The sequence below is a fragment of the Lasiosphaeria miniovina genome, assembly GCF_030549165.1.
Source record: "Lasiosphaeria miniovina strain SMH2392-1A chromosome Unknown B0T26scaffold_3, whole genome shotgun sequence".
In the NCBI taxonomy this organism is placed as follows: Eukaryota; Fungi; Ascomycota; class Sordariomycetes; order Sordariales; family Lasiosphaeriaceae; genus Lasiosphaeria; species Lasiosphaeria miniovina.
The window spans coordinates 4,328,492-4,353,234 of NW_026848222.1; the positions used below are offsets into that span (position 1 = coordinate 4,328,492).

General features: G+C 59.0%; 7 protein-coding genes across 7 annotated transcripts; 4 read left to right on the plus strand and 3 right to left on the minus strand.

Annotated features, from left to right (window-relative positions):
• Positions 1 to 543: 543 nt before the first annotated feature.
• B0T26DRAFT_238814 (uncharacterized protein) lies at positions 544 to 2,701 on the plus strand. Its single transcript, XM_060433929.1, has 2 exons — positions 544 to 1,074; positions 1,530 to 2,701. Exons 1-2 carry the CDS (start codon positions 1,019 to 1,021, stop codon positions 2,611 to 2,613), a joined length of 1,140 nt encoding a protein of 379 aa, XP_060298806.1. The 5' UTR covers positions 544 to 1,018; the 3' UTR covers positions 2,614 to 2,701.
• Positions 2,702 to 4,489: 1,788 nt separating this feature from the next.
• On the minus strand, positions 4,490 to 6,476 carry B0T26DRAFT_642263 (uncharacterized protein; the record flags this gene model as incomplete). The annotated part of the gene is made up of 3 exons (XM_060437424.1): positions 4,490 to 5,736; positions 5,829 to 6,105; positions 6,273 to 6,476. 3 exons carry the CDS (start codon positions 6,474 to 6,476, stop codon positions 4,490 to 4,492), a joined length of 1,728 nt encoding a protein of 575 aa, XP_060298807.1.
• Positions 6,477 to 9,349: 2,873 nt separating this feature from the next.
• B0T26DRAFT_750228 (uncharacterized protein) lies at positions 9,350 to 12,792 on the minus strand (the record flags this gene model as incomplete). Its single annotated transcript, XM_060445197.1, has 5 exons — positions 9,350 to 10,677; positions 10,733 to 10,825; positions 10,882 to 11,388; positions 11,439 to 12,143; positions 12,213 to 12,792. 5 exons carry the CDS (start codon positions 12,790 to 12,792, stop codon positions 9,350 to 9,352), a joined length of 3,213 nt encoding a protein of 1,070 aa, XP_060298808.1.
• A 372-nt stretch (positions 12,793 to 13,164) lies between these two features.
• Positions 13,165 to 14,380, plus strand: B0T26DRAFT_739982 (uncharacterized protein; the record flags this gene model as incomplete). Its single annotated transcript, XM_060443787.1, has 3 exons — positions 13,165 to 13,180; positions 13,431 to 13,742; positions 13,830 to 14,380. 3 exons carry the CDS (start codon positions 13,165 to 13,167, stop codon positions 14,378 to 14,380), a joined length of 879 nt encoding a protein of 292 aa, XP_060298809.1.
• Positions 14,381 to 14,651: 271 nt separating this feature from the next.
• B0T26DRAFT_239088 (uncharacterized protein) lies at positions 14,652 to 16,735 on the plus strand. The gene has a single exon (XM_060433930.1). The coding sequence runs from the start codon at positions 14,923 to 14,925 to the stop codon at positions 16,585 to 16,587; it is 1,665 nt and encodes a 554-aa protein (XP_060298810.1). The 5' UTR covers positions 14,652 to 14,922; the 3' UTR covers positions 16,588 to 16,735.
• Positions 16,736 to 16,977: 242 nt separating this feature from the next.
• On the minus strand, positions 16,978 to 18,114 carry B0T26DRAFT_603098 (KptA family-domain-containing protein; the record flags this gene model as incomplete). The annotated part of the gene is made up of 3 exons (XM_060435776.1): positions 16,978 to 17,415; positions 17,461 to 17,682; positions 17,911 to 18,114. Coding segments are annotated over 3 exons (864 nt in total), but the record flags the coding sequence as incomplete, so codon positions are not given.
• A 1,475-nt stretch (positions 18,115 to 19,589) lies between these two features.
• Positions 19,590 to 23,829, plus strand: B0T26DRAFT_852082 (uncharacterized protein; the record flags this gene model as incomplete). The annotated part of the gene is made up of 2 exons (XM_060447650.1): positions 19,590 to 23,264; positions 23,325 to 23,829. Exons 1-2 carry the CDS (start codon positions 19,597 to 19,599, stop codon positions 23,827 to 23,829), a joined length of 4,173 nt encoding a protein of 1,390 aa, XP_060298812.1. The 5' UTR covers positions 19,590 to 19,596.
• Between the last annotated feature and the right edge of the window lie 914 nt (positions 23,830 to 24,743).

Below are 24,743 nucleotides of genomic sequence, written 5' to 3' on the forward strand. Positions count from 1 at the left end.
GGTATGGCATGCCTGGTGGTTGGATGAGGAGGATTTGTTTTGTCAAAGCGTCTGACGTCGGTTTACGACGGTTGTAGTGACAATAGACGGGCCATGATGGACAAAGGCAATGCAAAAATAAAAGCGACGTCATTGCTCATGTTATCAAGACACTAACACCGCGTACCTGGTTCTGACATTTTGTGAGCCTCCAAAGTAGGGATATCTACGGATTAGGAACATCTGGGTTGCGTGAACAGTCTTGCTCGTTGGGATTGATTTTGAATGGGTGAGGTTTTTTTAAGAAATAGCTTGACGTGGAGTTTGGCTGAGGCACGGCTAGGCGCAGCGAAGCTTGACGCGTCGCGTAAAGAAGGCTCTGGTGTTCCGTCAATTGAGGCGATGTGACACGCCGAGTGGGCTGCACCAATTCAGTGCATCGACCCCCAGCGACCCCCGCGAACCCGATCCCCGGGCCAGCCCCTCGGCTGATGCACCCGCTGCAGGGCAGGCTAGGCCAGGCCGCGCAGTGGGGGAGAGGATCGACAACACAGCACCCGGCCTGGCCTGGCAACCTTGACGCCGAGTGTTAGCGGACAAATCAACAGCACCTCAGCGGTCTAGAACAGTTCACTCACCACCACAACAAGCCTCCAACTTATAAAACAGCCGACGCATAGAGAAACGAAGGGCGATTGATCTTGCCTCGATAGCTGGGAATTTGCAATGTCGTCGTCTGGCGGCGCTCTGACGCGGTCGCGATCTCTGCGCAAGCCAACAATCACGAGCAGGCCAGACGCCGAATCGACGGCATCGGCATTGCCATCGCCCGCCGACGACAGCAATGGCGATGGCCAGCTGCGCAACGTCTCGCCGAGCAGGCTGCCCGTCAAGGGCATGGGCGCTGTCTCTAGCCGCCCGCCGCCAACAAGGACAGCTGCCGCAGTGGGAGTGGCGGCGCGGAGCAACACATCGAGGCCTCTGTCGGGCGTGTTTGGCCGAATGACAGCCTCGTCGACTCGCAGCCGCGCCCCTGAGAATGAGACACCCCCGTCTTCGGGCCCCGACACAGCAGCAGCAGCAGCAGCAGCAGCAGCAGCAACAACAACAACAACAAGCCGCCCGCCTCGCACAACGCGCCCGGTGCCCACACAGCGGCCGACGTCGTCTTCGGGCGTGCCAGCCGCATCTGCCACTCGGACCCGTGTCGCCTCGTCCCACAGCCGCACAAAGTCGACGTCGACATCGATATCGACATCGACGTCAACCTCGGTCACCTCCCTCACGGGCGCCACCACGCTGCGGCCTCCGTCCGCAACATCCCACGTCTCAGCGCCGCTTGCCACGGCCGGCACAGACAGGAGCAGGCCACCCCTGACCAGCAACACGCGCGCTAGCGGCACGCTCCACCGCCGCCAGGTCTCGGCGACCTCCAACTCGTCGTACGCGTCGTCCACCACCACCGCCACCAGCGCCTCCGCCGCCACGACGGCAACCACGGGGGCGCTCTCGGACCACCGCGCCAACACCAGCGCGGCGGCCGCCGCCAGCAGCAGCAGCAGCAGCAGCAGCAGCAACCCCACGGCGCGGCCCGCGTTCACGACCCTGCAGCAGCACTACTCGCCGGCCAAGTCGCTGGCGCCGAAGCCGCTGACGGCGTCGTTCCTAGCGCCGCCGTCGCCGTCCAAGCTGCCGGCCAACGTGGCCGCGTCCGCCGAGACGAGCCGCCTGCAGACGGAGCTGCTGCAGCTGCACCTGCTGCACCGCTCCGCCGGGCCCGTCGCCGCCCAGTGGCGCGCCAGCGCCCGCCACAAGCTCGCCGCCCGCTTCGACCGCCTCGTGCGTGCCGCCGACGACGTGGCCCGCCTCGACGCCGGCGCCGCCGAGAGGCGCAACGTGCGCGCCTTGCTAGCCTGGCAGGGACACGGGCACGGGCATGCAGCTGCCGATTTCCCACCAAGCCTGTTAGGGGTAGGAGCAGCATCTGCAGAGAATACGGGAGCAACGCTGCTGGAGCACAAGGTCCAGACGCTCGACGCCGTGCTCACGGGGCTCTGGGCCGTCGCCGAGCCCGGCGGCCGCTACGCGCGCGCCGTGCGCCGCTTCGAGCGCTGGGCCGAGCGCGTCGACGCCCTCGCCGAGCTGCGCCGCGCGCTGGCGAGCAACAGCGAGAACCACCCCGCAGCGGCTGCTGCTGCTGCTGCTGTTGTTGCGTCGACGGGTGATGATAATGGCAGTGGCGGTGGTGAGGACGAGCTCTCTGTGCTCGCCGGCGAGCTCGATGCCGCGTGGAAGGACGAGTGCGCGGGCCTCGTGCGCCGCCTCGACGAGTGGCACCGCATGCTGCGTGGCGAGCTGGCGGGTCATGACGATGATGGGCTTTTATCAACTGCGGAGCAAGAAGGCGACGAAGGAAACGACGAGAGCGGTGGTGAAGGAAGCAGCCTGCACAGGATCCTCACCGCCTGCCGCGTGCTTGTCGCCGACATGCTCGCCGAGCTGCACGCCATGGACCGCATCGAGCGCGACGCTGTCGCTGCCGAGAATGCCTGGGTCCGTGCCATGAATAGGGACGGCGAGGACGATTCGCCTCCGGCGCCGGCGAGGGCGGGTGCGCTTTGGCGCGTGCTCTAGAGGGGATAGAGGACAAACTTTCTCTTTCGAAACGGAGTCTTTTGGGGGGGGCTGTGAAAGGCTGGTCTGTTGTGTAATGTGTAGAGGATTGTATGTATGTATGTATGTATGTATGCGTGTAGAATAATGACTGCGGGTTTGGTGCTTGCTTGCTTGCTTGCTTGGTAGGGCGCGAATGGACGATACGTATCTGTTTCCTGAAAGAGCCCGTGGTTGTCTTTATTTAGAGGTTGTAGTCTTTCCTCGGCATGTCCTGAGTGGATTTGAACGCGCCATAAAAGACACAGCTCGGGCAGATGGGGGAGATGGCAGTGGGTTGAACGGACGTAGGAGACAAGGGTGGGAGAGGACACAGCCGGTTCCATGCTCAAAAAGGGGGGGAGGGGGAAACAAGACAGTTAAAATGGCCATGGCAGCAAACAAACACGAGGCACGGAACTGGGCAACTTCACATCACATCACATCACATCCGTGGAAATAAGCTTCCGAGGTTACTGAGACAGTTAAACCTCGGTACGTACCTTGGGGTATTCCACACACCTACCTTACCTAGGTAAACACCTGTCCTTACCCTACCTTACCTACATAAGGTACTCAATATGGTGTTATGTCTTTCGATGCAAGCCACGCCCGGCTGACTGGCTAGCGGTTTCACACAGACCTCAAGCACATTCACCCACAAACCTACCTACCTTAGGTCAAGGTTTACTGTCAAACCGAGATACACAACATGAGAGCCCCCTTTTTTAATCGAGTTCCCTAGACTACGACCTCCATCAAGTACCCGGTGCCCTACCTGGCCTACCCGCACAGCATGAGATATGACAAGAAGACAGCTTGTTCGGCCGCTATGACTCTGTCGGTGACGTTCAATTGTTTGAACTTTTTTGCTGTATCGTGCGTGGCAAATGGTCAACTGTGTTCATTTCAGTATGTGCGTAGGTAGTGATGGGCATAAGCCAGCAATTTCACTTTTGTAATAGATGTTACTGTGGATATCCCTCCTCGAGTACCTAGACGAAAGAAAATAAAAGAAATATGACAAGGCAAGACAGTTACGTACCCAAGGTAGTTACATCCCACGAGGAGCCTACTTAGGTACTTAATTACTCACATGCTCGCTCACTCGGCATGCGGGCATATACACCTACCCCAGTAGGGATGTCTAGCAAGCAAGCAAATGATGAAGTGGATAGATCACGCAGGTACGATAGGTAGATATATCAACAATAACGATATGGATATACGCGTGAACTTTTGATTCATAAAAAAGTGGGGGGCGCGGGCAGTGATGCGATTCAACAGCCAACGGAGCAGCCCCAAACCATCTAGCCACCCATCCGGATTCCCAACCCTCCACAAGAGCAACAACAAGAAAGAAATATAAACATGGCATGTCGGACATGAAATTCATAGCAATAATACGCAGCAGAGACGACGACCGACAGACTTGACTGTACCACCCATTTATCTCAGCTCGGTCCTGCGCAGCTCCCTCATAATAAATAAAGCAAAATAAAATAAACACTAGAGAGAGATATGAGACAGGGTGAACAAGCGAAGAGGAGCGAAGAGCGAAGAGGTATCTTGAGATGTTGCGTACGTCAGGTAGGTCTCAGGTAGGTAAGGTAAGGTAATTACTATATACAGGAAGAAGCGACCAGAATAATAAAGGACGGGAACGAAGAAAATAAGACATTATCAATGCCCACGAAAAGAAAAAAGACAATAAAAGAATAATCCCCCCGAGCAACATATATTTAATTATATACGTTCATTCGTTCGCATCCGGGGCGTGCCTTCTCCAACCTCGTTAGTTTTTTCTTCTTTATCATTGTCATCACAGCAAACAGCCACGCAAGTCCTGGCCGCCTGGCTACCCAATCCGGGGCAGGACAGGGTACAGCGATCTTTCAGGGGCGGGGGCGGCCGAGGGCGTGGGCGGGGAGGGCGTTGTCCTGGCGCGGTCGGCGTCGAGCACCATGGGGTCGATGCGGCTAGTGTCCTGCTCGTCCACGTAGTCGCGGTGCTCGAGGCGGTGGCGGATGCCGTTGCGCAGGTACTCGATGACGCGCATGTGCTGCAGCCAGTCGTCGTACGACTCGCCCTCGCCGCTCTCCGACTCGTCGGACGGGGAGCTGACCGAGGACATGGCGGACGGTTCCGCCGAGGCCTTGGGGGTGGCGGCGCGGTCGACGGCGGCGCGGGCGCCGCTGGCGCTCTGGAGCATGCCGCCCGAGAGGCGGCGCTCGTTGTGGGTGAAGTTGGACCCGAGGCCCGAGGTGGACGGGTAGGGCAGGCCGGGGCGGCTGGGCAGGCTCGGGTACGCGACGGTGGAGCTGTGGCGCGACGAGGGCGACATGCCGGCCGACGAGGCGCCGGGGGAGTGGCCCGACGTGTACGACATGGTGCTGGACGGCGGGGTGACGGCAGGGCTGCCGCCCGACGAGTGGGTCGGGGCACTCAGGGGAGAGGCGACCTGGGCGGCGGTGGCGGCGGCGGCGGCGTAGGGGTCGATGGTGGGGCGGGTGGCATAGGCCGGGGACTGGTGGCGCATGTCGGCGGGGGCGTAGTGGGAGCTGGGCGAGCCCGTGTTTTCGTAGACGGTGGCCTGCATCTGCTCGAGAATGGCGTCGATCTGGTGCAGGTCGTCCTTGGTGCGCAGGTTGGGCATGGGCGGCAGGTAGTAGTGCTGGGTCAGGGGCCCGTGGGAGGCGCCGCCGCCGATAGCGAGGGTGTGGGGGGCCTGGGGCATGTACTCGGTAGCCAGGCCGCCCGACTGGATGCCGAGGCTGGCGTGGATGGGCATCAGCGAGCGGCCGACCTGGGCGTACGAGTGGGGGTCGACCTGGCGGCGCTTGACGCTGCCGAAGAACTCGTTGAGGTCCTCGAAGCCGCGGCGGCGCGAGTCAAAGGACGGGGCCGAGGCCTGGTGGCCCATGAAGTCGCCGCGGGAGCCGCCCATGGGCTGCTGCTGCTGGTAGTAGAGGGGGGCATGGTAAGCCTGGGCAGGGTGCTGCTGGCCGTGATAATAGCTAGCCTGGCCGTTCTGGTGGGGCTGGCCAAAGGGGCCCGGGTTAGTACCGCGGATGTGGCCATTGTGGTCATAGAAGCTGGGGGGAGCTAGAAAGAGAGGCACGTCAGCCCCAGAGATAAGAGAAAAGAGGAAGGGAAAGAGCCAAAAACGGGCTACGCACGTTTGTTGCCGGGGTGACGGTAGGCCTGGTTCATGCCGCCATTCTGGTCCTGGGGAGAGCGGCCAACGAGGACCGAGTCGTCGGCGTGCGTCTTGACATGCTTCTTCAAGTCCTGGGGCCGCTTGAACGATTTGCCACAGAGGTCGCACTTATGCGGCTTCAGCGGAACGTGCACGCGGATGTGCGACGTGATGTGGTCGCGCTTGACCGTCGTCGTGCGGCAGCCGTTCCAGTTGCACGTCAGGTTGAGGTTGTTGGTGCTTTTGCGGCCCACATGCTTTTCGCAGATGTGGTCCTGTTGGGTGTCAGTTCTGAGTCTGAGTCTGAATAAAAAGCACGGATAACTTTGGTCGAGTCTGTTGCTTTTTCTTTCTTTTTCTTTTGAGAAACAACTCAAACCGCGAATAAAACCACTTTGAATTTTTTTTTTAAAAAATAGAATAGGGAAAAGAGGCAGCATACGTAGAGAACCTCGGCCGTTGGGAAGCGTTCGCTGCAGTCCTGCCAACGGCACACTAGCGTCTCGTCCTGGCCGGTGCTCGACGACGAGCTCGCCGTGGCGGCAGCTGAGGGCGCGGGCGTGACATCATTGGACGCCTCGCTCGACGAGGCCGACACGGCCTGCGCAGCTGCCGCGTTGGCTTCGTCTTGTTGCGTTGACGACATGGCGTGGGCCCAGTAAAAAGAACAAACCAATCGGTGTTTGCTTTTCTCCGGATTCCGATGTGGCGGCTGACCGACCAAAAAACTTGTCTCCCGTGCGTTGTGCGGAAAAAAAAGAAGCCGAAAAAGAGACCAAGACAGGCCTGGGCGCGCCCCACCAACAATTGAGCGTTTGTTGCTGTGGCTGGGCGGTGGGCGGGTTCGGGTTCGGGGAGAGACGCTGTTCTGGGCGAATCGTGTGCGAGAGCAGCCAGAACAGGAAGGCTTTCTCCTGCACACTCACTCACACACACCCAAAGACTTGGCGTGCAGATTGGCCGGGGTGGGCGATAAGAACCCTCGTCGCGGAAGAGTTGGAGGAGAAAAGGAGCAAAAAAACTTTTACCAAGAGTTGAGAGGAAAAAGTTTGAATAGATTTCTGCTCAACGTGGTGCGAGCTTGTTTGAGAGAGGAGGGAAAAGGCTTGACCGATCAACGTCTGGAAGGAACAGCGGGCCATTATGTCTTTATTACGGCCTTCTCGCTCTTGGCGATACATGGCGGAAAGACTTGGCAAACTCTCTTGGCAGTCGGGGCTCTCGGGTGCCAAGTAGCCATCATTGGCTGATGGCGGAAAGCCCTGGCCCGGCCGCTGTACCTGCTGTTAGCCTACGCCTAGGACGCCGTTTGCCTGGCTGCGGCTGGCCGCGCTGCTCGTTTGTGCCTGCACACACACACCCGAGACGACCGTTCAGCCTAACAGCGCACTAACAGCCACGACAGTCACGCCAAGACCGCCAAGAAATGCCAAGCCTACGCCAAGTCTTGGTATTGCGAGGAATTGCTTGGCGTTCCCTCAGTTGCCTCCCTCATTCGCGCCTCCTGGTCAGACGCTTTTCCCACACTTGGCTGCTCATGCCTTCCTCCCCCACCCCCGCCTTTTTCTATTTGGTCTCTCTGAGGTGAATGAGCGGTATTGCGGCCGTATCGTGCAATACGTACTAACGAGGCACATGCGTTTATCCTGCCGCGGCAGGCAAGACACAGCTCGTCGCCTGTGTTTTTTTTCTTATTAGGAGAGAGGGTTTTGGAGCGCGTGGTGGAGGGGTGGGTGATGGGGCCACTATAACAGGAGCCATCCATCTCCTTCTTTTAGGCCTAGCTAGCCATCAGGCGATGGAGGGGGGCGCAGCTGGAGAAACTAGAAAGAGCGGTTTGTGAACCCGTCGACGGACAAACGGTCCTACGGATACTCGAGGCGGTAATTGCAACCGTGGGAGGGCGCTATCGATAGCCGTGTTTGGTACTTACCTTACTCAACCTTACCTAGCACAGAGAATTTCACGCGAAATAGCACAGCACAGAGAGAGAGAGAGCAAAAGGCGCCAAGACTCAACGGACACAAAGGCCTAACACGGAGTGTGTACCCCTACCACCCCTTGTTGTCGTTGGGCAAACGACCTCCGAACAAGTCGCGGCCTCGACACTGAGGAGAAGAGAGATTGACATGGCCAAGCTTTCCCGCTAGAGCCAAGAGATCAACCCCCCCTCCGCGCGCCAAGGTGCCTTGGCGAACCCGTCGTCTTACCCCGATACAAGCCAAGCAAAGCAAAAGCCAAGGGGCCAAGCAAAGCCACGGGGCCAAGCCAAAAGCCAAGCAGCCAAGACAGAGCCAAGACCAAGTGGGCGCCATCAGCCTGGGCCCGGCACAACTGTATCACGCTGCACAGCCCCCCTCTCTCCTCCCAACTAACAGACTGCACTGTACTGTAGCGGCACCCGCTCGATTGGGAGACCGACGGAGTGATGTGACAACCCTAGGAAGAGAGCCCCCCCTTGGTGACGTGCTCAGAGGACAGACAGACACACACAGAGAGTGAGAGAGAGAACGAAACCGAGTCAGTCAAGTGATCAAAAAAAATCCAATTCAGTTCAATTCAATTGAGCCGACCCGATCGAGCACGTGCCGGCTTTTATTATTAATTGTTTCAGTCCAATCCAATCCCCCCCTTGCTGCAAAACTGACTGACTGGCTGCCATTGAGAACGAAAGCGAAAGCGACATCACGCCGGCATGTTCCACTATTGCCACCGCATCGCATCTTTAGGAGGCTTTATATACTATTTCGTCTGCTCAACGAGGGGCTTCCACGGTTAGATTTATCACAAAAGTGACATAATTTATACCCGTCACCACGCGCTTTATTTGCAAAAAAAAAGAGAGAAAAAAGGCCACGACAAGTTCCACTTGGTACTTCATTCTACTACCAAACGTCAACGCTTCAGAGGAGAGAAGAGACAACAAGAAAAAGGCAATAAACAAGGGGCATCTATCTTCCAGTACACGTGTTACTTTAATAATTAATAATATCTGTAGAGAGAGAGAGAGAGAGAGAGAGTTCTCTGCTCTAAATTACACGTGAAGTTAGGTACTCCGTACTCCGTACTGTCCATCAAGGTAAATCAATTCCACCCAGGAATCCCATGTCGTCATGGAATCCGTTCTTGGCTCGTTCTTGGCTCGTTCTTGGCCCTGCTCTTGGCCTTGTCATGGCTAGGCACGGCGCCGTCCGAGCGAGCGACCTTAGAGCGCAGCGAGACAAGACTGCCTCAAAATACCAAGAATCTTGGCCTCCGTCTTTCTTAAATCCTCCCTCCCTTCGTCCGCTCTGGGCACCAAGACCTCCCAAGACAGCGGAAAACCTTGGCAACCGTCGGGACAAGACAAGACGACCACTCATGTGTCTGACGCAATTCCCACCGCCTTGGCTGAACTTTAATTCTTAATCAAGGAAAAACGTCCAATAAGCCTGTGCAGGCAGGATAATATTCCCGCTGCGATTGCTACTATCCGGGAAAGGGGGTTGGCCTTGTTGTGATTTGCGATTGACCCATCTCTCAGTATTGCAAGTCCGGAGTCACCTGGAAGTTGCACACGCACTTGCACTCGGGAACAGGACACTCCTCATGCCGCGCAAACCATTGCCGCGCATGGTCGAGGTGCATGGCGTGCCTGCAGGTGATACAGAACGTCGGGAACCGCGACGCCACGCGCGTGTCCGCATTTCTGGCCAGCTCGGGCCGGTCGCTTCGCGGCATCGTCACAACTTCGAGGCAGACCACGCACCGCGGGAAGTGGCGCTTGCAGTTGGGACAACTGATTCCAGCCGATACCATCTTGGAAACGAACGGGTTCGTTTGCTGTGCTTCCCTGACCGCGCTAGCTGCCCCCGAGCCCCCGCCCAGCATGAAGCTGGATAGCGTCACCGTCGACGAAATGGGACTGGTGTCTCCGCTACTGTACGTCGTCTTGACGTCTTCCTCGCAGAAGTAGCAGCGTATCACAAACTGGCGCGGCGGTGGTTCGACTGTCGGCCGTCCATTGTGCTTGCTGAGCCTCGTCGACTCGACGTCAAACTTGGCCCGCGGGTACGCAGCGCGGTGCCGTTGGAGGTAGTTGCGGTAGGCGTTGCGGAAGGCCGTCGCGCGGATGTCGTCGATGAAGCGCGGCGCGCAGTACGAGAGCACGAGGGTGGCTGTTTGGAAATCGCGGAATTTCTGCACATAGCGCGCGAATATGTCCACCAGCGGGTCCGTAATGCCCGTAAGTATAATGCCTTCAATGTTCCCCGTGATAATCAAGTCGAACACTTCGTCCTCAAGCCAGGCCGTCAGCTCCTCGTCGGGAAGGGTGCGGATCGCGACAAAGGCACGGTCGCGCATGGGCAGGGACCGTTGGTTGACAATCGTGGCCCAGTCTCCAGTGGCGATGATGGATGATATAGCGCGGAGATAGGGGTCCGTCTTGGAGGCCACCTTCTCGTCGAAATCGAGCGCCTCTTTGGCATCCTTGTTGCCATTTTTGCCAATGAGCTGGAGCGCGAGCGAGACGAATAACAGACTCTGGTGCTCTGAACTGCCTCTTTTCAAAACTTGAACGGCCTCCTTTGTGTTGCCCCTAAACATGGCATGTGCGGCCACCATAGTGTACCAAGTCGAGTCTCTCTTGAGACTCGAGACCGAGTTAGCTTGTTCGAATTCAGAGTCGTAGGAGCGACCCCAGTTGCAAATTTCCAGGCAGATTTCCCGGTGGTGGGGGCGCTTCGTCTCGACCCCGTCAAACTTTGGAATTCCGAGTTTCTTGTTGATCGAATTCAAGCAACGCTCCCACCCAGCAGCACCAGGAGCTGATGCGTGGTCCGACAACCTAGCATACGATTTACTCCCTATCGTGTGTGAGCCAACCGTTGAATGTCTGAGAGAGGCTCGATATGACCATACCCAAGTCGTTGATCCATATTGTATACACGCCCATCCAGCTCAGGTCCAGTGGGTGCGACATCATCCCGCCGTCAGAGGCTGCTTCTTCAGCGCCTGTTTGGAAGATGCTGTCAGCCACTTCAACAAGATCGAAAACAAGATAGACTCACCAGAAATCCAGGCCCAGACATCTCTGACCCAGGGATCGTCCGCCACGATTTGCTGATTCTTTTCACAGTTGAATCGGTACCCCTCCTTTGCGCGGAGGAGCATAGTGTGATCTATGGTGGCCTGCGCTTGATTTGACAAGAGACTCATGTCAACAATTTCTGTGAGCAGCTGCTCGCGGCGCTCTAACTGAGATGGCGGGTCTTCGGATATGTCTGGATTCTGCGATCCTTCTCTAGACGTCAATCTTAGCGCTCCCAGTTTTTCCGCGACAGAAGCTGCTTGTATGAACGCCGCAGGAAGATTGGCATTTCTCGCCGCCTCTCCAGGCTGGAGATCCTCTTCAGTAATACTGGACGCCAAGGCCTCCTCTACCAGATCACCTATGTCGGCCTTGTTGGGGCCAAACAGCGGTACGTCGGCCAACGCCTTTTCAGTAAGCAGCGGGCCATAAATTCTGTGAGAGTACGCCGGCTCGAAAAGCATAGGCGCGTGGTATGAAGCGCCAGCTGCAGCCGTGTCAACTCATTCCATGTAGATTGGACTCGGTGGGATTTACCTTCTAAGCCACGATATGAGAGTTTCCAGGAATTGAGGTTAAATGGATATTCCGAGGTGAAGGACGGTTTTTCTAGCACATCAAGTGCACCGTTGGCCCGGAGCACCAACAACCTCGGCTGAGGGACTGGGGAGCTGAGAGTAATCCAGTCGAACGATACGATCTTATCCATCTTATGACTCGGATCAGCATGTAGAGGGTCCAGCTCATATGATCTCCTAATCTCCAACAGCTCGGGGCCGTCTCCGACGTGGGTAGGTACATTCTGGACGGGGATGGGGATGGGGGCGGGATCCTCCTTCGCATCGGTAGGTTTGCTGTCGGGTTCATCGTCCTTGGGCTCGTGCCTCGTGGATAGAATCCTCAGCTGGCCAGTGCGCGAGAGAACGGCCAACATGCCGGCATGGTCGCGGCAGAAGCGGAGGGAGCGGATGCAGGAGCTTTTGCTGTCGGCCGAGTCCGGATCCGCCTCCATCTCCACTGCCTGGTTGAGACGCAGGGCGCCGCCCCAGGGGAGGCCATCTTTATCCAGAGCATCGGTATAGGCCGGCGACGTGTCATGGCGGTGGATGGCTCGACGATCCCACACCATAACTCCTGGTTGGTCCAAGGCTGACGACGCGAAATAGTTCTGGTCTGCGTAGTCAATGGCGAGGTTGTTGCAGCACTTGGTCGGGAACTGTATGACGGCGCCGTGTGCTTGGTCTTGGGCAGACTGTTAGTCTACACAGAGCAGGGCTGCAGCATCAGACATTATTTAAGTGAGGGCCTTACCTCTCAAGTCGTGTATGCGGAGGCCTTGGCTTTTGATGCCAGCGACCAAGACATTAGGGTTGTCCTCGAAGAACTTGACGCTTGATACCGAGACACTGGGCTCTAGACGTTCGGAGGGATGCGAGAAGGACTCAATGTCCGAGGGAAAGCCCCGGATAGCCGAGTCGATAGTGGACAGGCGGTTGACGTCCCAGACGTAGAGGCAGTTGTCGCTGCGCACCCTGTCCAGGGCAACGGCCAGCTGGCCCCTCGTGTTGAAGGCGACGGCGTGGCAGGTGCGCGAGATCTTCAGGCCGAGCTCGAGATAGGCGTTGGAGCTGTCGTCGACGCGGAGGAGATTGACGACGCCCGTTGACGTGCCCACGGCGACTAGGCCGAGGACCGACGGCGACCAGTCATACGTAGTGAGCGGGGGGAGGTCATCGTGCTTGGCCACCTTCTTGTAGTCGAACCGCCCGCGCCGCGCACGGCCCGTGGGCTCGTAGATTTCCACAATGCGGTGCTGCAAGTTGATGTGGAGGAACGAGTCGTGCGCCGCGTTTGGCGACCACTTGATCAGCCCAGGCTCGGGACGGTCCATGGCGACAGGAGGCCTGAAGGAGGAGCAACAGCAATGGATAACAGTAGTGGAGCAGCGCAGCCAGCTTAAAGTTCAGTGCCTGCCAAAAGGGCGTTAATACTGTTCCAATCTGGAAGTCCCAACCGTGCAAACCCTCCTAGGTTGAATGAGGAAGTCAGGTCGTCTTACGCCGTCGCGAGGAAGCCACGGCCAAGGCTGGATACCTCCACCACCAAATAAACGAAAGACTTGGACAGCAAAAGAGGGCTCTCGTAGCCCAGAGCCATTGGGGTGCTTTCACGGATACTGTATCTATCGGACATACATCTCGCTTATACATGTGGCAGGATGTTGTTGACAATGGTGAAGCAGGGGCGAAAGGTGAATGCGATCATGAGAGTGGCGAACAGTACACAACCCTAACCCTAGTGTAGTTGGTCAATGCGGGGCAATCGACACAGAGGGCGGGAAGCAAAAGCTCAAGCGCAAAGCAACTTACCTACAAGGGTCCTTGACCACACCTACAAAAATTTGGGCCTTATCAAACCGACAGACGGCCAAGAACTCTCACTTTTGGCACTGCCCTCAGCCAACCAGCCAGAAGATGGATCGCTCGCTGGCAAAAAAAAATGAGCCATCTATACATCCCTCAAGACTAGGCACGAAGAGATCCCACGCCGAATTGGAGGAGTCTGGCAGCGCATTCCCCAAAAATGGCCATCGCAACCGGCCTGGCGCCCCAAAGCACCATGCGAAGCGGGCAAAGGTGGTTGACGACAACATGAGCTCGATCAAAAAACGTGCCCGAGCAATCGAGAGGCTTTTCGCGCGAGACGCGTCAAACATCCCTGCCGACGTACAAAAAGACCTGGAGCGGGAGTTGGCGGCCCACAAGCAGCGCATCGCCGAGGACCGAGAGAGGAAACACAGGAGCCAGATGATAGGCAAATATCACATGGTTCGGTTCTTTGGTACGCCGCTGTCCGGGCTGTCCGGCCGGTTATGTCATGCTGTTTCTGGCTGTTGCGCAGTGCTAGCTAACACCCTTCACTTTGCAGAGCGACAAAAGGCAACGAGGCTGGCAAAGCAGCTCAGGCGGAAATTAACACAAACCGAGGACCCCGACGAGATATCCAAGCTAAAGGCTCATCTTCACATCGCCGAGGTGGACGTGGACTATGCCATCTACTATCCGTTTCTGGAGCGCTACCTCAGCCTGTATGCCGCACCAGCTGCCGAGGCAAAGGACGACGAGAAGCCCACGGCAGTGCATGCGCTGGATACTCCTCGACCGCCCATGTGGTATGAAATCGAGAAGACCAGGGGATACGGCAAGGCCGCTCTCGAGAAGATCCAAAACAGACGCTCGGAACAAGACGCATCACCAAAGCCTTCGTCACGACCAGCCAAGGCTGTATCTGCTGTGGGGAAGCAGCAGCCTGCTGCTGGTGCAGGCCCCTCGTCAGCGCGGAAGGCGATTGGGCCCGACACGTCGGCGATGAACCGGAGGGAGAGAAGAGCTGCGATGCGGAACGACAAGGCCTCTGGCAAGGCAGCCGATGGCGACGATAGTGGCAGTGAAGGAGGCGGATTCTTCGAGGAAGACTAATCCGCCTACGGGACCCGCTGCTGAGGCTCGGGCTGATGTAGCGAGGACAAAGGCCTAGCAAGTAGCTAGGCTAAACATGATACCCAATTACGATTTCGACAACGACAGAGGCTCACAGGAGAGGACCTGACGTCTCGGAATGTCCGGACGACAAGTTAACCTGGTTGACCATTTTCGTCTTGACTATGTGTAAGTAGGAATAGGGGCATTGTGACGGTGCAAGGGCACACAGGGAAGGGAGCTCTTGGCTATTGGGACAGGAGCGCGGACTGGAGGAAAGGTGTTCGAGGCAAACTCAAACTGCATGTTCTGCTTGTTGTACAGACATTACCGTGCATGAGGCTGGTAGATGCTACTGGCCAGCCAATCCCGCTGGCTGCCTTTCGGGCTTGGGACGAGTGAGGCCTACAGCGTCCACCTTAATTCGGACGGCGCGGATAGCCTACCCAGGTAATACCCACTGAGCCGATGACGGCCAGGCTCTAAGTGTTTCCACATGGTCGGCCTATTTATGGGTGACTTGAGCTCGCTCTCGACATCGGATGATGTGCAGATCTGAATTATGTAAAGCAGCACCGCTGTTCTTGTTTATTTGTTGGCGTCCAAGATACCTCATTACAGCGCCTTACCAAGTAATCTGGACGGATTACAGGTCGCCAAATTGTTGTCCGCCGCAGCCCCGCCCTCACAGGCTTGAGCAGCTCCAGTGCCCTGTCTTCAGCTCATACTTATTACACAGTCATTCTCATAGCAACCCGACCTGGTCCATGATGCAGCCTAAACGCAAATGGGCCCCCATATTTCCACCCCAGCACCACTTTGCACCACGAACTCCTAAGCGCCAGAAGAGCAACCGGACAGCCGACGGATCTATATCTACAATGGCGGCTGCCTCTTCTGGGTCTCCTCTTCCTGCCGTCGACAAGGGCAAGGACACGGACACGGACATGGACTACGAGCCCGTCGACTACCGGGACCTGAAGGCCTGGATCGCCGAGCAGGAGGCCCTGCCCCAGCCGGCGCCCCTGACCGAAATCCAGAAAGAGGCCATTGCCAAACTCCGGGCGTCGCTGGGAGGCTGGCCCGAGCCGGAGCTTGGCGATACAAACTGGGTGGGTCTGCTGCACCGTAAGTATTCCTGTTCTGATACCCATATATATATATACCTATATCACAAATGCATGAGACACTACCTCTTTTTTTTTTTTGCCCTTGTGCTAGGATACCGAGACGCGCACCAAGCCGGAGGCGCCGTAGTGCTCTTCGCCGACGAGCCTGCCCCCCAATTCAAGTGGGTGTGCCACTGCACGTTCAGGGGCACCGCAGCCAGCGAGCCGCAGCAGTTTCCCGGCCCGGACGGCGGGCTTCTCGCCGCCGCCGATGGTAGTGGTGGTGGCGCGCTCGTAGCCCCGAGCTTCGCCCGCAAGAAGGACGCCAAGCAGTACGCGGCCAAGTCCTGCGTCGAGTGGCTAATGGCCGAGAACCGCATGCCGTCTGATGGTTTGAGTGTCGTGTTTCCCAAGACGAAGACCGCGGCTGTTTCTTCTCTGCCGCCGCCGCCGCCGCCCCATCCGCCGGACCCCGTCTCTGAGGGAGGAGCGTTGGTGACCAAAGACGGCGACGCTATCTGGGCGCCGGCAGCGATAACAACAGCAACGAAGAAACAGAAGAACAAGTCTGCCGCTTCCCCTGCCGCCGTGGCGGGGAATAACGGCAGCAACGCACTCATGCCAGACAGCCCGTCGCCGCCGCCGCCGCCCCTTGCCAGCCTGGACGACGACAACACCAACGACACCATCGCTGCGCCGCTATCGCCAACGCCCGGACAGCCGCCCAAGAAGCCAGCCCCCACCAACACCGCCAGAAGCACCGCACCTACAACCATCGACGTTCACGACCCCTCCGTGCCGACCGAAGCGCGCGTAGTAGAGATGTGCCGGCGTCTCGGCATGGCGGTGCCGCGGTACGTGGTGGCACAGGCAGAAGAGAACGCGACCTTTTTTTCGGCACGGCCCAACTTTGGCGCCGCCGACGCCGTCGTGCTGCCCGACGGCCTCGGGGTCGTGCGCAATATCTACTCGCGCCGCGCGGCCAGAGAGGCGGCGGCGGCGGACGTGCTCGCTTACCTCCTGCGCGTCGAGCGCGAGCGTGTTGCTGAGGCCGAGGCGCTGATTGCTGAGTTGAGAGCGGCTGTGGGTGTTAATTGAGTGAGTGTGTGAGTGCATGAGGGGGGTGTTTTGTTGTTTTGTTATTTTTGGTGGGTGGTGGAGGGGGAACCATTTGATACTGGGTTAGATCAGACAGTTCAAGCAAACAAATGTCTGGCAAATCGATGGTCATGTCGTATACACGGTGTATGTAGCCATGTGAACTGTAAACGGACTATATGTGCTGGGCTAGTGATTGCGTTCCCAAAGGAACACCACTATGTTATTGTAGTTTCCTCATGCGCCTCGCTAAACTCACTACAAGTCTGAGAAGCACAGGGACGGGACAGGACATAATCACGCCGCGGCACCACCACCACCACCAGCCTTCTTGCCGAGCCTGCCGCCTCTCCCCCCACCACCTCTCCCGCCGGCGCCGCCAGCCTTACCCTTGCCCCTTGGCGGCTGCGCCTTGACCCAGTCGGGCAGGTCGACGACGTGCTGGCCGTCCTTCCACAGCAGGCCGACGCCCTGCGCGCGTCCGCGCACCTCGCGGAAGAAGCGCGCGGGCACGAGCCCGTCGGCGTCGCCCTCGGTCAGCACGACGCCGTTGTCGCTCATCCACCACTTGATGCCGGCCTCGCGCATGCTGGCCGCCACGTCGACGTACACGAGCACCTCGGCGTCGCGCCGCATCCCGCTCACCACCGCGGGCCCCTCGGACTCGTCCTCGGGCGGCAGCCCCGTGCTGCAGTGCACGTGGTTGCGCCCCATCGGCCGCAGCCCGCCACTCGCCACGATGGCCGGCCAGAAGGCGAAGTACGTGCCGTGCACGACCGTCTCGGGCACCGGCACGCTACCAGGCGGCAGTTCTGTCTCTGGTGATGCCTCGTTAGCTGAGGGGGGTGCTGCCGCGTCAGGACTCGGGGTTACAGGCAGGGCAATGGGCCGCAGCAGCTTCTCGCTGTCGAGCTTGATGCTGTGGCCCTGGTTGGCGCGGATCAGCCAGTGCGCCGGGTCCGTGGTGGCCTCGTCCAGGGCCGGGTTCGTCACCGGGTCCGGCTTGAGCGCGAACCGCTGCTTGTCACTGTCACGCACGGCCGCGGCGATCTCGGCGAAGGTGGGCTTAAGCGAGCCGACGGGGCCCCATTTGAGCTGCGCGCACGGTGGGGGGTTAGTTAGTGTTGGGGTTTTGAGCAGAGGTTGAGAGGTATGTGTGTGAATGTCTTCAAGCAAAGAAGAGAAATGAAAAATAACAAAGGAGAGCGGGCAGCCAATGTCGGATTCATTTCATTTTCAAGGTCAATGTTTCCACCTGTCTGCCCCTCACCCATGACTTCACCCTGGATTTTACATTTGCTTGGGACAGAAAAATGAACTCACCACTTTAGTTAACGGCGCAAAGCCCTCGCTGTCGAGTTGGATTCCCGCGCTTGCGGCCTGATGGCGGAGAAGCTTTGAGAGGGCGTGAGAGAGGGCGACTTCGCGAGACTTTCCGCTGCCGCCGCCTTGCCCCCTGCCTCTGCCTCTACGACCTGTCCTGGAGGCCCTGCCTCCGCGGGACAGGGCTATGTCCTCGAGCCGTTCGGTCGCGTCTTGGTCCATGCCTCTGTTAGTCTTTGAGTGCAATCGGGTAGTGCTACTGGATTTGTGTTTGGTGGTGAGAGTGGTGGCCGGCGCAATGGGCTGGCGGTGGGTGCTTCGAAACGGTGGCAGCGGCGCTGTCTTTGTCGGCTACCAGAACTGGGGAATATTGCGTCCAACTGTTGCACTGCGAGCAATCTTGCCAAACAGGCGTTTAGGCATGCATATACCGAAATAAAGTGCGGGCAGTTGGTTTGTCGATACACAAGAAGGAATGTCAAGTGCTCGGGGAGTGAGGACGTCGTCTTACAATCGAAACCGCTTCAGGCCTCTCATGCTGAACTGAGGTGGGCTGGGCAGTTTCCGGTTTGCCTTTATGCATTCGTTACCGACCGTTACGGGCAGGCACCTTAGCCTTTGCTTCGGCGTGAGTCACTACCTACCTCTTACGCGAACCATTGTAACTACAGGATAAGCGCGAGAAGACAACTAGGTTTCCATTAAAGTACGTATAGTCGGTGACTGGTTTTCAAGACTCAATATTGAAAGTGTGCAATTATCAAGCTATCCGTATCGCAGGGCGAATGAAGTGTGAACGTGTCAAAGTGTGTAAGTATGCCCAGTACAATACGAGATACGGTACTAGTAAACCACGGCATGTAACGTCAGCGGCAGCGCAATGATGGGGTGGGCTTAACTCGAACGAGACAGCCTAGCGTAGCCCGTTGCTTGGGTCGCGGCTTCAGCCCAGCTTGAAACCAACGTCATGGCTCAATGCTAGAAGCCACACTCCGAATCCTTTCATAAGGCATCTTCAACTGCCTGCGGCAATCTCGACTGCATCCCCACATCCCGTCCCCGTCTTCCCCGTCGACCCGGGCTACGATTGCGACGCGACAGAACCGAACAATCGAACGAACGAACGAACAAACGAATGAACAAACGAGCAATTGCAACAAGACCAACCGAAGGACGCTCCAACTGCCGCGCTCGCCAACCATGAATGGGCCCGAGTAAGGCAAGGGTAGTCATATACTCAATCCGTACTGGGCAATCGACCTGCACCCGGTCGGCTGTCGCGGCTGTGCGCCGTCTTCCGTCCTCCGTACGCCGCACGCACTTCGACATCGAACCGACATCGAGCCGACACCAACTGATACCCACCACCTGCAAGAAGCATACCTGCTCTTCTGCCGACAACATCTGATAATCCTCAACATGGCCGAGCCAGCGCCGCCCCCGCCGGCCGTCGTCGCCCATGGGAAACCAACCTCGTCGACGGCGGCAGCGACAGCGACAGCGACAGCCACAGCCGCCGCCCCACTGACGCCGGCAGCGACCACCGCGACAGTAGCAACGGCGGCGGCGGCTGCGGCAACGACAGCGACAGCGCCCGGAGCATCCGGCCCAGGAGCCGCCAACCCTCATCCCCCGCCCCCACCGTCCTCGTCGGCACCGGCGCAGCCTCCTGTCGCCGGCCCCGCCATGCCCGTCGCTCTCGGCGAGGCCGCTCTCGACACGCCCACCTTCCGCGCGTCGGCCGTGCACTTCGCCGACCAGCTCGACGCCATGGAGCGCTGGCTCGACGCCTACATGCGCAGCTCTTCCAAGCTGGCCCACGACGTGCTGGCCCTCGAGGACACCATCAACACATACCTGGGCAAGCTGACTCTCCCGCCCGCCAACGCCGCCACCCTCGCCGACGCCCTCCTCGATGCCGACTACACCATGCTGGCCCTGCGCCGCTCCAGCGACGGCGCCCGCGAGTGGTGGGGCGCCTTCCTGGCTGCTGCCCGCCGCCTCGAGCCCGTCGGCGTCGAGCCCATCCGCCTTTTCGTCAACGGCGAGCTGCGCGCCTTCAAGGACACGCGCCGCGCCCTCGACGCCACCCAGAAGACTTTCGACACCACCCTCGCCCGCTACGTCGGCCAGAGCAAGACCAAGGAGCCCAGCTCCCTGCGCGAAGACGCCTTCGCCGTCTTCGAGACTCGCAAGGCCTACCTCAAGGCCAGCCTCGACTTTTGCCACATGGCTCCCCAGCTGCGCCTCTCCCTCGACAAGCTCCTGGTGCGCGTCTGCGCCGACCTGCACCGCGATATCACGAGGCGGTCGCGCGACACGGCCGGCACCACCCGCGGCGAGGAGCTCGAGCGCATCCGTGGCTGGTCTAAGGAGATGGAGGCGTCCGAGCCCGTCTTCCGCCGCGAGCTGCAGGCCGCCCGCCGCGACATTGGCGAGAGCACGCTGGCCGTCTGGAAGCCCTCGCGCGAGCTCGAGGACTACAGCATATCCACCGTGCCCTACCTAGGCTCGAGGGGCCCCGTGAGCGTCCAGGCCAAGGACCAGGTGGCCGTCATCTCGGAGAAGCAGGGCTGGCTGTTCCTGCGCGTCCTGTCAGGGAAGCCCGTCAGGACCACCTGGGTCCGCCGCTGGTACTACTGCCGCGACGGTATCTTTGGCTGGCTCGTCCAGGGCCCCCAGGGCGTCCTGCAGGGCGACGAGATTGGAGTGCTACTGTGCAGCGCCAAGCCCGCCGTCCAGGAGGAGCGCCGCTTCTGCTTCGAGGTCAAGACCAAGACCCAGACCATCCTCCTGCAGGCCGAGACACAGGCCCAGCTGATCGAGTGGCTCGAGGTCTTTGAGTTCGCCAAGAAGAAGGCCTTCGAAACGAGCATAGCCCGAGACCAGATCGCCACCGTAGCCGGCCTCGATCCCGCATTCACCATCACGCACCCCTCCATCCCCGAGTTCTCGGCCATGTCGCTGGAGGGCCTGGAAGAGGCGGGCAGCGCGCTCGAGAGAGCAGGCACCCTGCCCGTTCCCGGGCCCGACGGGACCGTGGTATCACGGTCCAGCTTCGACGTTGGCTCCTCTGCGGCTGTGGCTCGACGTCCCCTGTCCACTCTCGGACGCGAGGAGGGCGAGAGCGGCCGAGACCACGCTGCCCGCATCATGCAGAAGCTCGACCTACACCGCAAGTCGGCCTTTGCCAGCTCGTCCGAGGCCATCTCGCCCGGCGGTGGTATTGCTAACCTGATTACGGCCAGTGCCAACCTACTCCCTGGCTACGCCGTCAGCCCCTCTCCTGTTTCCGGGCAAGCCCCTCCCCTCCGCCTGCCGAACCCCCTAGCCGCTCAGGCCATGGACAACCACCAGGGGAGCCTGGCTCCAGTAACGCTAGCTAGGCCGCCAGTCTCTACAAATCTTAGCAAGGCAGCCGTCCTAGTGAGCGCCGGCACAGGCGCCGGCCGCAGCCTGCCCAGCGCGGTTCTGGCCAACTACTGGGGCAGCAGCCCCTGGGTGTCCATGTTCAGTACCGGGCCAGCGCAATCCCGGAACTTTTCCTCGGGCGACGCTCCGTTCCTAGCCACCTCTCAACCGCGAACCACATCCACGGCAGCAACCGCGACTACCCTTGTTGGTTTGCACAGGAAGACAGCGAGCGTAGACGCCAAGATTATGGATGCCAAGTCGCTGGAAAAGGTCATGGCCGATGTGTTTCCTCCCAACTATCCGGCCGCACTCAAAGCGCAGTATCCCCAGTTCCGGCTGATTTTCCCGTCGGTGCCGCCCGACGAGAAGCCGGTGCTAATCTTCAACGCCGCCTGGCTAAGCTCGTCTGGGGACTCGCGGCAGGGCCAGAACGAGAGCATGGCCGGCAATGGCCGCATCTTTGTCACGCCTGACAACATGTACTTCTACGGGCATCAAATGGGCCTCGTTATCTCCTACAGCATCAACCTCGAGGCCATAACCGAGGTCACGGCGGCGCCGGGCAAGGACTGTGATTTCATCTACCTCCACCTGATCCAGGACATGAGCGAGAGCGGCCTCTCGCGCGTCACGGTCAAGGTCTTCTTGGAGGACTTCAACCTCCTCTACGCGCGCCTCAACCTGCTCGTCGACGACCTGCAGGCGGAGGAGCCGATGGATCTGTCGGGCATCGTCGAGGCCTTGGTCAACCTGGACAAGCCGCAGTACGAGAGGAGGAGCCCCAGCGTGGAAAGCTGGGAGGAGGTGTCGGCCAACACGCCCATCGACGACGGCACTCCGTCGGGGCGGCCCGTCATGAGACGAGTCGAGGATCTGAAATACCGCCTGTCTAGGGGAGGGCACGGTAAGCCGGTCCCCAAACTGCAGCTGCCGGCCCACCCCGTCTCGTACGAGCCCGAGGGCATGGGCAAGTGCGTGGCCGAGAGGCATTTCGAGGTTAGCGCCAAGGCGTGCTTCCACGTCTTGTTTGGCGACAAGAGCTTCATCTTCCCCAAGCTCTACTTTGAGCGGCAGGCCAAGCAGATCTCGCAGGGGCCCTGGGAGCTCCAGGACCACGGCCGCATGAAGCGGCAGTTCCGGTTCAAGGTCGACTACGTCGACATGCTGGGGCGGCCCAAGCCCGGCGACGTAACCGACTCGCAGTCGATCGACATCTTCAACGACCACATTACGTACGTGGTGACGCACATCAAGACGCCGTGGCACCTCCCGCAGTCGCACGCCTTCAAGCTCGTGGCCAAGGTGGTGATTACGCACGTGGCAAAGTCAAAGTGCAAGCTGGCCATCTTCACCAAGGTCGACTGGTCCAAGGCGCCGGCCTTCGCCAAGAGCATGGTGCAGCGGCAGGCGCTCGGCGACGCGACCAACGACGCCGAGGAGCTGGCCGAGGTGGCGACGGACCAGGTGCGCAAGCTTGGCCCCAACAGCCGGACCAAGCGCGCCATCCAGGTCTACGGCAACATTGGCCACCAGACGCAGGCCGTCATCTTCACCCCCGACACGGCGGCCGAGGCCGGCAAGAAGGCCATGGTCCGCCCGCGCACCCTGACCGACATGCTGCTCGAGACGGGCCGCTCGCTCATGGAGAGCGCCATCACGTCCGTCATGATGTGGGCCTTTGCCGGGCTCAAGCGCATCTTCACCGTCTTCACCGCCCACCGCGTCATCCTGCTGCTGCTGGCCCTGAGCGCCGCCTACAACGTCGTCGTCGTGTCGAGGGCGAGCTCGACCTGGTGGGCCGAGCGCCGCGCCGCCAACTACATGGACCGCATCGGCGTCAGGCCGAACCTAATGATGAGCAAGGCCATCCGCCTGGTCGACCTGGAAGAGGCGGCGCGCGGGGCCTCGGTCTCGCTGTCGACGCCCTCCAACAGCCAATGGTAATTATCAGCCTCTGAGCAAGCTTTAGGTCTAGACAAGCCGCTAATGACAAGTAACAGCTACGACAACTTCCAGGCCATCGCTAACATGACGGACCTTGACGGGCCGTACCACGACGCCGGCACGGCCTTCTCGTCGGCCAGCAGCAAGGCCGCCGCGCGCCGGCTGCAGCGCACGCGCCAGCGCCTCGGCGGCTACCGCCACGACCTGCTCGTCGCCATGCGCATCATCAACGGCATCGAGGTCGAGATGCTCCAGTCTGAGTGGGAGAACTGGCTCGCCGACGAGAACTTGCGCTGCGAGCAGGTCCGCCAGATGCTCCTGCGCAATGCCGCCAACGACGGCGGCAGTAAGCCAGGGGATGGAGGCGAGCAGCAACAGCAGCGCGTGTTGGCGGAAGAGCAAGACGGCCAGAGGACGGCGATCCCGGGCAGTGGCAAGGCCGACGACGGCAAGGCCGTCAAGCGCCGCGAGGGCCTGCGCAGGTGGCACGACGACTACTGCGGCAGCTGCGAGGCCGACCAGCGCGCGCTGCTGACGGGCCGCACATCGTTGGTTATGTGATTTTGGTTGGCTATGGGATTGAACCTCGAAACTGGAAACTGGAAGCTGGAAATTACTTGGAAACCGCCGTTTCCAATAATAATAATATGTATACGTATTATATATATATATATATGATTTGGCTTGGCTTGGCTTGGTTTAGCACGGATGGAGAGTGCAGCTCCTGGTTGGATACCTACCTACCTTACCTACCTATAGATGAAGACGAGGATAGAGGGAGGGGGAGAGATGCCGTTTGTATAATAACATGGATGAGCTGGCTGGATGGCTGGTAAGGTCTGGCTGGCGAGGTCGAGGCATCAAGACGCGGTTGCGATTCTAATTACCTCAGGTACTACGGACAGTATAATTCGACTACGATACCCACCACCTGGCAGCCCGTTCTGTCTGTCTAGTACGTACTGTGCTTGCTGTACATAACGTACCCATGTATGTGCGTTTTGTTTGCGTTTTTGCTCTGCTTTGTACTTGCCTCTTGCTCAAATCAGCGCTTGACTGCCTACCTACCTAGCTTGGATACTTACCTATGCAAGTAAGGTAGATAGATAGATCGATAGAACAGCGGGCATGGGTTAGATGGAACAGACAGATAGGTCTTTCTCTCTTATCTCATCTGTCATATCCGAAAGCTAGGTGGCCGACGGACGCATGCAATATTGTACTGTATGTATGTACCTACGAGTAATTAGCAAATGCATGCCACGTAATGTAGGTACCTGCCTCAGTTGTTTTTCATCTTCTTCTTTTTGCCTCCCTGGTGCAGCCAGCAAAGGTGACGAAAGTGTCAGCCATAAGTTTGGTCCATGGAGCCTGTGTGTCATTGGTAGAGCTTTTGGCCTGGAGTAGCTAGGTAGGTAGCTAGCTAGCTAGCGAACTAGGTATGTAGGTAGGTAGGTAGCTCAAGGGCTTTTGTG